This window comes from Harpia harpyja, chromosome 13 (assembly GCF_026419915.1).
Source record: "Harpia harpyja isolate bHarHar1 chromosome 13, bHarHar1 primary haplotype, whole genome shotgun sequence".
Classification (NCBI taxonomy): Eukaryota; Metazoa; Chordata; class Aves; order Accipitriformes; family Accipitridae; genus Harpia; species Harpia harpyja.
Window position 1 is genome coordinate 36,913,585 of NC_068952.1, and position 12,174 is coordinate 36,925,758.

Sequence of the window (12,174 nt, forward strand, 5' to 3'; positions counted from 1 at the left end):
TCCCACTGAAACCAACAGAAAGACCAGTGAACTTCAGCAGAATTAGATGAGGCAAAATTTAATATGTCTGAAGCTCTGCAGCTCCCAGAAACACCATGACAACTGTTACTAATGTCATGTCTGGTATATAAGCTCTTCAAATAAAACTGTCATTGAACCAAGATGGTTAGTATAGAGAATTCCAGGAAAATGAATACTATTTGCCAGTGCAATATAGGTTTTGTTGTTGGGGTTTTTTTTCTCCTAGGGTTTCTTTGTATTGCAAAGCAGCTGCACAATAAGATTGTTGACACTACCGTTCACCTTTTGAAGTGATATGGTCCAAGGTAAACAGTTCTGGCTAAGGAATTTTCCAGGTGTTAAATCCACAGGTTGAGGAAGAAACGAAGAACTGGTCTGCCTCTATTTCACTACAATCCCGAACCATGAATCAATGCAGCAGTATCTCAGATGACCTACGAAAGGAACTGCCAGCCTGCAACCTGTGATCAAGTATGTTCAGGATACTAGGAAGTGATTTGTAATTAACCTGCAATAGAGTATCCACTTCCAGAACACCTATTTCTTTCAGAATGAAAAACTGCCATACACGGCTTGAAAGTTGCTACCTTTTGGCATAAGAACATCAACCCCACACTGTAGTTTAGATGAACACATACAGTGAAATTAGACAATACTTGTTTGGTGCACACAACTTGCATAAAGATGGTCTTCTGAGCTATTCAAGAACTGACTACAAATAAAGGTTTTAAAGAAAATAACATTATGTACGTGCAATATTCTACATTTTCTTGTATCAGCACTATGTCAAAGCAAATTGCATATAAACAGGCAAACAGTTTCTGTGAGAGTAACTTGGCTATTTTTAAAGGTGTACTTAACATGGAGAAGAATGCTGTTTAAAAGAAAATGCATGCTCTGTAATAAGCCAAAATGGGATCTCAGCGCTTCAGCCAGCATTGGACTCTGCAGGCACTTTGCTGATGAAATAAGCATTCACTGACATTCCAGCCTCAGGAACTGATCCACAGCCATTTTAAAACAAAAGGTACCTATTTTGTTTGGCACAAGGTGCTGTGCCAAAATAAACTTCCTGCAGAACCACTAAGCTTTCAGCCTCCTATAATTGAAAAATATTACTTGCCATTGTTGCTAGAGCGAAGTATGCCTCTGTTGTGTTGAAGCCTCAGTGTACAAATACAACATACAATTGTATAATTTTGCTAAAAAGTAAATAACACTGATCAGATTGAGGGATGGTTTTTCAAAAGTGTATTGGCATAGCTCTGTTTTTATTAAATTCAGTAGTAAAGCTCTCATTGACTTCAGTAGGAACTTATGGAACTTCAGTCCTAGCATAGAAATATTTTCTGCCAAGATGTATTTCTGTATCCTATACACAGAAAGTAAATAGAAAACTATTGCTAAGTAGGCATGCGTTAACTGCCCTTGCTAAAACCAATACATAATTTCGTACTTGGCAAGGAACTGAATGCCTCTTCTTTTAAATCTATCAGGGGAATATATAGCAGCCTAGCTGAATGTAACACACCTTTTTAGCTAATGTGCATGTGCTTCCTACTAGTGCTGGTGTGACACTAGACACATTGATTAGATTCCTAAACCAATTAACTAAATCTCCCCATAAATTTTGTTTGGAGGTAACACACAACCACCTTTACACATCTGGTATTTACTGTCCCTGTGTGTTGTTTCTTCACTTGTAACACTTATAACAGTGAACATCAAAGGAAGTAATCCCAAAATAAAGGTGAAGGGGTGGAGAATATATGTGACATCAATATTAATGTTAAGAATATATTAAAAATTCACATTTATACAGCACTTTTGGGTAAAGAACTTCTATTATTGGACTACTGGTGCATGAGTGTTACAAGTAAGAACTAAAATGCAAGAAAGAACTGAACAATTTGACCAAAGTCATAGAGGAAGCAATAGATAGGAACCGGACACCATCTTGACTTTTAACCCCTGGACAATGATAATGTCAATCAAGAATACACTTGAAAAGAAAGCGAACGAATCAGTTCTTGGTTAGCCTGGCTGTTTCTGATATCTTCAAGATGAACATTTCTACTATGGTAATTTGAAAAATTCCAGTACATCCTACAAAGCACTGCAACCATATGCCTAAAGGCTTGTTTTATCTTTTTCCTCCATTCACCTATAAATGTCTCATTAGGTCATTTCAGGAAACACTTTTGCTTCTCCGAAGTTACACATAGCCATCTGCTTCCCCAGGGACAGCCTAGACAGATGTGCAGCTTGCATTCCTGCTCAGGCGTGACAGGGGCATGCAGGTAGGTGCAGGCAGCCCCGAGCAGATGACAGGCAGGTGCCACCGCTTCCTGATGGCACACTCCCTTCCCTCCCTGGCTCCAGCCCCTGCACGTCACCTGCCCTGAGGGGACACAGGTCAGCCCTTAAAGGCAAGGGAGAGCAACCCCACCTACACCACGCAAACACCACCTCCAACCCGCACGTACTGCTTGTTCCTTCTAACATACAATATGCAAGGAAGTGAAAACTATTTACCTGATGAGTAAACGTACACTTCGACCAACACTAACTCGGCAGGAAAATGTCAGCTGATACCAGAAATTATTATTTTCCCTCTCTGTAATAAGTTACCTCCGACTTTTTCAAAGCTATCAGTTTGCTTAATATTTTGGGAGAGCTTTATTACCTTCACTACCAATAACTACATTTCACTTTCTGCAATATTATTAGGCATGGATTAAAAATTAACAGTAATTTTGTTATCTGAAATTCCAGAGTGTCTTTTACCTTGAGAACATCGTGAATAATTCTTCATGCTATATAAAGTCTAAAAGCAATTTATAACTGAAACATTGCTGCTATTTCTTTGCTGTTGAAACCTTGCTAATAATGAGCTACAGGGCAGTAAAGGGGAAAACTCACAGAAAAGCAGAGCAAACTTACACAATTATGGAGAAAAATGCATGATTGTCTTCCACAAAGGAATACAAATCCTCTCTTTTAAGGCCCTTGCTCAAAATCTTACTCAAGATTTTCTCCACAAGCAAACTGAATCCAACTAAATGAATGCGTTTTTCTCAGAAGGTAGAAGAGCTGATCTAGTCACCCTGGGGTTTGTATTTGTGCCAGTGACACATAACAGAATTCACACAGTTATGTGAATTCTGATACTACAGCTTATGTCAAATGTAAAAAATGTTCAGGGAAATAGACTCTAATAATACTAATAAATATACCATGTTTGGTAAAGAAGAAAATGGGGGAGAGCAAGGCAGAACAGCAATCTTGTCTGGAAGTTGGTATGTTAGCCTAAGAAATTTTTTTTATGTGTTTATGAACCAACAGCAGCAAAGAAAGGTAGAGTCGGTTGACTATGCAACAGGACCAAGAAAACTTGCATTTCTTCAGACCTTCAAAAGATGCTTACGAAAACAGTAACAGATTTTGAGATGGGACTTTCAAAAAATGCTGAAAGCAGTGAGTAACTTCAGCTCCTGAGATATAATTGTATTTGCACTAATGCTTGATCTGTGCAAGTGCAATACTTCACTCTCAGTAACAGACCAGGGGAGCCATACCCACCACTTCAAAGTCATTACAGAAAATAAATAGGTTCTGCAGTACAAAAGCAGCACAGTGAACCAGGCATGCAGGCCCAAGAGGCCAAAACACACTTATTAAGAGAAAAACAGAGTCTAGATGCCTGATTTAATATAAGCAGGCTCATTTAACGCAACTTTCTCTTGATTAATCATTTAATTTTTTTTTTTTTTAATATTTAAAATGAAAACTAATTTCACTACTTGCAGACTTGAACTGTTTCTATTTGGACTAGTTCATTTAAGACTATCTTGAGGACATGAGAAGAAAGTTGTATTTCTGAGGTTGAACAGGGACTGAACCAATCTCAGCTTGAAATCACATCCCATACTGCTGCACTTTTGTTCCAGATTAGCTCAGAACACTGAGAAAACCTAAAGACTGCAGATGAGAGAACGGGCTGAGAATCAATGCCAAGATCAGTAAACCACCTCAATCCCCACCATTCCCCACCCCCTGCCAGTTACAATCTCACCTACCATTTTAAAAACACTTTTGACAGATGCAAATTTTGTGGGAATATAAACCTCGATTCAGTAAAGCATTTGGGAACGCACTCAAATTCCACTTTAGTTAATACTAGCGTAAATCACAGAAGCAGGTCCTAAGTATGTGAGAGAGGTTTATCTGTGAGATCTTTACAATATTCTTACTTGTATTTTATGTTTCACTCAATCCAATTAGACCTCAAGCAAGTATTTATTAGGAAACAGTCACACAGGCACAATAAACATACGCTCCCGGGGGGAGAAAGGATTTTTTTTTAAACTATTTTGAAAAATATAGATAGCTCACAAAGGCTGTTTGGAGTCTGTCTGAAAAGTATCACATCTAATGGTGTTGACAAACGTAGCTTGGCTTGCCAAATAGGTCAGAAGATTGAAATTCTGGAATGTTCAGAATCTGGGTATTATTTATGCTTTTCTGTCTGCATGGCAAGGGAGAAAGAATACAGAGTTTAAAAATACAGAATGGATTTAGCAACATCCTTCTGAAATTTGAGGGACCCTAACCAAGATACCTACACACTACTCTCAAACATACTGCTTTTTTGCATGAATGTGGCTAAGTATGCCTCAGGAAAACATTCAGAGAAAAGTATCTTGTGTAATATTGGTATAATACTATTACCAAGCTGATTTTGCTTCCATGACACTGTACAACGGAAAATATTTGAAGGTTCCATGCAACTACAATTCTTGCTAAAGCTATTTCTGCCTGTCAAACTAGTTAACTAGCTTGCTGAGTATTTTACTATTCCAAAAGCTAATTAAGTAATACTTAAGTAAGACTAAATATGTATTTTGTGAAAGTTCATTTGCAATCAAATTGCAAAGACTCTCTGGAGCTTATAATTTAAAATCTAAAATGACTGCACTCATTTCACATCAGTAGTACTTTTTAAATAACTGAAAGCACTTGAAAAATTGAAGGAATACACTTCAGTGCTTGACTTTCTTATGCCGCGTACACAGCCAAACTGTTCCTTTTACAAGTGGCACAAAAGATGTAATTACTCCAAAGCAGATATTCTGGCATAACTGCCTATTTTATGGCAAAGCTATTGTGGTTTAACCTGGCAGGCAGCTAAACACCACACAGCCATTTGTTCATTCCCACCCCGGCAGGACGGGGGAGAGAATCAGAAAAAAGGTAAAACTCATGGGTTGAAATAAAGACGGTGTAACAGGACAGAAAAGGAAGGGGAAAATAATAATAATAATAATGGTAAAAGAATATACAAATCAAGTGATGCACAATGCAATTGCTCACCACCCGCTGACCAATGATGCCCAGCCAGTCCCCAGGCAGTGGGCCGCCACCCCCCAGCCAACTCCCCCAAGATTTACTGTTCAGCATGATGTCATACGGTCTGGAATATCCCTTTGGTCAGTTGGGGTCAGCTGCCCCAGCTGCGTCCCCTCCCAGCTTCTTGTGCACCCCCAGCCTCCTTGCTGGCTGGGCGGTGTGAGAAGCTGAAAAGCACTGCTCAGCAACAACCAAAACATCAGTGTGTTATCAACATTATTCTCATCCTAAATCCAAAACACAGCAGTTTACCAGCTACTAGGAAGAAAATTAACTCTATCCCAGCCAAAACCAGGACAGCTATAAAGAGGTTGTAAATGCCATAAATTGCAGCAGTGATGTGTATGTCCACCTGTGCATCTGCTACTAACTTGGAGTTTGTATTTTCTGACATACATTTCACTTTTAAAAGCATTTAACAGGACCCAGATTTCATCGACCGATTTCCAGGTGTATTTTCTTTTTAACCAAATTTTCCCATCTCATCTTTGGCCACATCCTTCAGAAAAAATGTGATTCACAACTTTACACCTCCAATACAAATTTTTCACATATTCACATATTTAGAGAAATCTTAGAAAAAATGTATTTGTATTTCTAAGTCCTTATGGCCTCTCCTGTTTGCGCAGTATTTTACATGCATTACAGGTGAACAATGATCTATAATTGCACTTGTAAACAACAAGGGCAAGCACAATATAAGAAACAAGACTGCAAGCATGACTGCTGGTGCCTCTTTTTCTCTACAATGGCCTCAAAGTTAGACTGATGGCTCTCTGGGCTTTTTGCCAAAACCGCACACCAGATTAAAATAGAAAGAAGGGAAATAGGCAACCTGGGGTCCAAAATTTAATTCTGACCTTATGTATAAGCTCTATGGGAGGCTTGGGCAAAGCAGAATGTTAATCTGCCGTATAAGGGGGGGCACAAGGAAACTAGAAAAAAAAACTTACAAGAAAAAGAATGTATAAAATCTCTTCTCTATCATGTGCACATTTTGGCATTTTGAAACCATCGATCTTGAAAAATAATCAAATCTTCATGTATAAACATTGTATTATTCCCAGAAAGTAATACTTAGTGTGCATTTTAGTTACATGTCTACAGCCCACTTTCTTTCAGCATGAGATAAACTGTATTTTTTATGGCTTTAACCCACTTTATTCAAACCATGGACATTTCTGTTTCATAAATTTGCAGGTTTATGGATCTCATTAACTATGAAATATGGATAGCATATCAGAAAGCAGATTTGAAAGTGAAGTCTGAAAAGTTTGTTTCATCCTATCAGAAGAACAGGTTCTATTTACATTTTCTTTCATACTTCACAGTGGAAGTTAAGTTTTCTTCTGCTAAAACATATTTGCTAAGGGACTCCTTTGCAGAAACAGAGCAATTTTTTTTTATCAAACCAGTGTTCTTCACAGAACTGTTTACAAGCAGTAAACATTTTTTCTACATTTAAAATAATAATACAGTGTTAAGTCCAAAATTGCAAATGACCAAACATTTTCATAAAATTTTGCAGATGCTGACTAAGTTTAACATAACTTCCTTGAAAGCTCTGTTATTAAGTTGTTTCTAGCGATCATGTTTAACTTCTCAGTGGAGAAGAAAAAGTATGGTAAACAGATTAAACTCTATTCCTCTGGTTTCCTACTATAAAACCCATAAATTAATTAGCTATGTACTAGTGTAATTCACTGCACTTGGATCCTTTGATTTGAAACAAAAATACCTAGAAAATTAAGCTGTTAAATACCTATTGATACCTTATTTACTAATTGTTAAGATAACAGCATAGCTTAATTTTGTAAAACTACCAAATCAACATAGTAATGAGTAAAAACAGTTTAAGCTATTCTGAGATGGACTCTTGAAAATGAGATGTTTGAATTACAATGCTCAGAAAGCTTGCTTTATTGATAATTATTTTTAGAATATTTATATAAGATATTCTACTAGTTTAGTCTCCTGCCCTTCCAAGAGAAAATTCACAGGACATTATTAAGTTCATCTACACACCCTATTTCAGAAGCACACAAACAAGAAACAGACCATTTTTTACTCTTCTTGTGAAGTGAGATTAACCTCATATGAATCTTCACATTGCTCCTGGCGCTACCACAAAATTACAGGTGTCTTATATATGAAGAAAAAAATTATTTTTATGGCAATTAATACAACATAACATCTTCTCTTGATATAGCTTGACAAGTCAGAGATACACAACAAACTGAGAAATAGCAACTATTTTCCACTGGGAGATCAGGTCATCAAAACACAGGAAGGGACATTAATTTGAAGGCAACGGGGAAAGCTCTGAAACTGTTATTCACCTATTCACAACCTTAGAAGGGAAAGGGGCCAAAATCTTTCCTCACTACTCTCTTCAGAGGGATTTATTCTAGCTCAAACTACTACCAAAGGCACTACTGTGAATTTCAATAGAATAAGACAAGGAAGTGCTCTACAAAATAGCCTGATACAAAAATTTCAACTGTGTTATATCAATCTTTTGTTGGTTTTTAGCACAGCAGAAGGCATTCTGCATCAGTGCATGAAGTGCTGTAACAGTGCAAGAGTGATGTAACTTTGGAAAGTACCTGCCAATAGCATGCATAAGTCAATTCCAACAACATACTGTCCACTTCATAGCGATATACCATGCAGTGTAAGACCAGCTTCAAGTTTCATGTACTTTTATGTCAACAACAGAAAAGCAGACAGTATCTGATCTGCCATAAGCTTTGTGGGAAAGTTACAAAATTTTGTGAACAACTTCGAATTAGTAGAATGACTGCTAAGTAGTGTATATTGATTAATATTACATGTTTGGATGCAACACTCAGACTTAAAATTTCACAGAACCACAACACAAATCACACAAAAACATCCAATTCAAACAGAATAAACTTCCAAGCACTTTAGAAACTTACATAATAATACCTGTAAGTGCACCTATAAACAAATTGTTTCAACACTTCCCACTTATGCTTGGCTTCCTTTATGGTTTTACTGAATGACTGCCACAACAGACTTGATAAAATAATGATACTCTCAATGTTAAGTGCAACACTATGTGCAATCATATCTTCAACAGAAATAAATCCCACATTTTTGCTGTTTTCCATATTGCCTTCATCTCATTGCCTCCTTTTTGTGACACAGATCTAACACTTGATCAGCTGCAGAACAAATTTGTGCTGAATTCAGAAAAAACTGACAGGAGGCTGGGCTCTATCTGTTAAAATGAATCAAATAATGAAACTGGAATCACACTGGTTTTGTTATTTTGGTCCCCGTGCACTAGAAATGGATGGATAGTAACAGGAGCGGTCAGTTTACCTCGCTATCAGCAAAAAGTACTTTTAAAACTCTAACATGGACTGTTTAAAGTAACAGAGAGTTTATTGAAAATATAAGCAAGATTTTCAGAGGGAAGATACGTTAAGGTTCCAACCATTTCTAACCTTTTCCCCCTTACTTTTAAGTAAACCCACAACTCAAATAGCCATCGACATTTGCAGTCTGTGCTGTACACTGCTAATACTTTGAATACAATCTCAAGCTATGAGACTGAAAGTACTCTTGTATAATTAGATATGCAAGAAGAACTATTTAGATGATTCTACTGCATTAACAATGTAGGATCCTGCTTTTCCACATGTAGATTCAAGAAGATAGGAAAGGAAAAAAAAAGTTGCACAGAGTATATAAAAATTTTAAAAAGAACTCCTGAATAATTACCGAATAGTGTGATCCAAAAAGTCTACACTACAGTGGGCCACATTATGTAACAAGACATTTTTTCTGGTTAGATTTATGTTATGTTTATGTTCTCCCACAAGTAGTAATACTAAACTTTATTTAATGTAGTGATTTTCATTCAATTTATGTCCCAAAACACCATCCTCCTCAGGAAAAGAGAATAAAGCAGTGTTGCAAGACAGGATTCACCATTACAAATTTTCCATCAGCTGGAAGTCTGGAAGCCAAGTCAGGAAGAAATCTGAGACTAATTCGCTCACCCTAGGACTGCAACCACTAGAAAATGTCCTTTTTTTTTTTTTTTTTAAGTGATTAACAAATGTAAGTATTCACATGAACTGTAGCACATTAAAAGCCTATATAGTTACCAAGACCTTCAGTTCTCATATTTGAAAAAAATTAATGTAGAAGAATTTTCCCCCACAATATTTATCGCAAAGCTATCATGAACATTTTATGTTACTCAGTTATTCCAGTCCATACCTGCAAACCTGCCAGTTGAGCAGCTGACTTCCCTTTGAGGCAGAGAATGAGTGCCACAAACGCATTTAAGTCCTCCAGAGAGAGGCTACTGACCTAAAGCAGATGAAAAAATAACATATTATTTGAAGGCTCTGAAGAGGAACTTTCTGAAAATTGACTCTTCTTGCTCAAGCACATCAAACTTAAATCAATGACTTCCTGAAGTTATGACCACCATGAATGCATCACCTAGGAAAAGACACTTCAAGGGAACAAAATACTTTCACAACTTGAATGAAGTGCATACCCTAATACCCGTGTATAGTGTATATACATGGATTTCCACATACCAAACAAAATGCCCACCCTTCATGTATTCCTTTTTCCTCTTCCCCTGGAGATTTTTAATAACAGGAAATTTCATCTCCATAACACTAAGCATAGTAAAACAAATGAGATTTAAAAAAATATAAAAATTGCTTTATAATCAAGATCCAGAATAAAAACCACCTCAATGAGCCACAGATGTGATGAGCATTAGGATTTCTTTCAAATGCTTACATGGTTATCTGCTAGAAACTTTAAAAATAATCTAAAATATTTCAATTACCTATTTTAAGCTAAATTTCAGGATTTAACAAAACATATTTGGATTCCTTTAGGTTTTTAGGCTACATACTGAAGTGGGAAGAACTCAAAACTATAAGAAAACTAAAACTAAAACGTTCAAGTGGGAAAACATAAAGAAAAACTCTAAATTCATGTAACAGTTCACTCCAGTACTTCTATCAGAATAGGGAGAATGGGGGCATTTACTGTTGTGAAAAAGAATTCCGAGATTCTACAGAGGCACATCATCACCTCAGGAGAGAGACAGAGGGACAGTGCTAAGATCTGATAATGGCCCTACTTTACCCTGTATTTCAAGTCAGGTGTCACCTTTGTGTAGATGGCAACAAGAGAGGTTTACTAAACCTGCACATTTTACACACTGCAGTAACAGAAAAAGTGACATCCATCTACGAAACAATTCTTAATACTTGCACAATTTTGTCCTAAGAAAAGTCAGTCAAAGGTTGCTTGCAAGTACAACAGCAAGGAAATGCCCCTAACAGAGCAGATGAGCCAAAATGTTTACTAGTATCAAAACACTTCTTTACAGAAATATTTTATTCAGTAACCGAACTTGGTGAGTTATCACACTTCCATTGTCAGATTTCTTCCAAAACTATAACAGCTTGAAAGAGAAATTTCCCCTTTTTCTGGAGACTCCACAGTTTGATATTTGAACTCATTCACTCCTTTCCCCTACTTTAAAGACAGACCTATTATTTTGTAATTTTTTCACTATTTTGTTCTTAATTTGGAGGATATTTGAAAAGTACCCTCACTGAAAAGATTACTTGTCAAATTGACAGTTTCTTTACATAGTTAAGATTTGCTTATTGGAAATTTTTTCTCACTTTAAAAAAACAATGTGTCTGAAATTTTCATTAAATACTTGCACATAAATTTTGAGGAAGCCAGGTGGGTTGGTCAGTATGTTGGTTCCTGCAAAAACCTAAGCTTTAGGTTAGATTAAATGATAAGTAATGAAATTTTTAAGAAGCTTATTTCTCCCTCACATGAGCTGAAGGAAATTATGTTAGCCTGCTTCAAGGCAACCTACAATTGCTCAAGTTAAAAAACCTCTGCGGTAACAATCTACTTTCCCTCTCTAATACAAATGTAGGACTGAAGTGTAAAGACAAGAATTAGGCCAGTTAGACCAGCATTGTTTTCTCAGCTATAAAACAAATGGAAGCAGTATGGCCAGCTCAAAGCATGGCTGCTGACACTCTTGCTCTCATGTTTTCCTCTCAAACACCCCAAGAAAACAAATGGACAATATCAGAGAACTAACGAAAGTTTAAAACAACTCACCAATGAAAAACATTTCAATCCAAATTAGTTCCCTAGTCTGGTTCACAGGGTAGATTGTGTCAGTGCAACTCAGAGGGCAGAAGAGAATCAGAAAACAGGACAGGTGTTGTGAAACTGGCACTGCCATGAAAAACCTTCCATGAAACTAAGACTTTGCATGATCTCTCCGCTATTATTCTTGTTGAAAACATGAGCTGCAAAACTATTTTCATCTCTGTTTTTAATGTTAGACATTAGATAATTAAGTTCTGAACACCATATCCCTAACAAGCAATTTTTTTCCATTTTATTAATATGCTGTGATCAAGGCTCAGTAAATTCACATTTCTGTAGGTGTTCTGTCCTGTTACTCCTCTTCTTAATCCCTCTAAAGAAACCCTTCTCAAGTAATTTAGTAATCATGCTATGAAAGGGTGTACAGGATAGCACAACAAATAAACGAAGCAGTGAAAATAGATAAATAAATGGAACTGTGATTTCATATCCAAATGTGAAAAACACTTAAAGCATGTTAAAAACTAAGTACATGATACGTATCTTGCTGAATTGAAACCGCAAGGCATGAAATTATGTTTAATGATTTCATCT

At 36.6% G+C, this 12,174-nt stretch overlaps 1 protein-coding gene across 2 annotated transcripts in view; it reads right to left on the bottom strand.

The window, feature by feature from the left end:
* FAM120B (family with sequence similarity 120B) overlaps positions 1-12,174 on the bottom strand; it is a 55,703-nt gene that overhangs the window by 22,066 nt on the left and 21,463 nt on the right. For both annotated transcript variants that reach the window (XM_052805907.1, XM_052805906.1), the window contains exon 6: positions 9,685-9,777. In XM_052805907.1, coding sequence (XP_052661867.1) covers positions 9,685-9,777 — 93 coding nt within the window. The remainder of the gene's footprint in view (positions 1-9,684; positions 9,778-12,174) is intronic.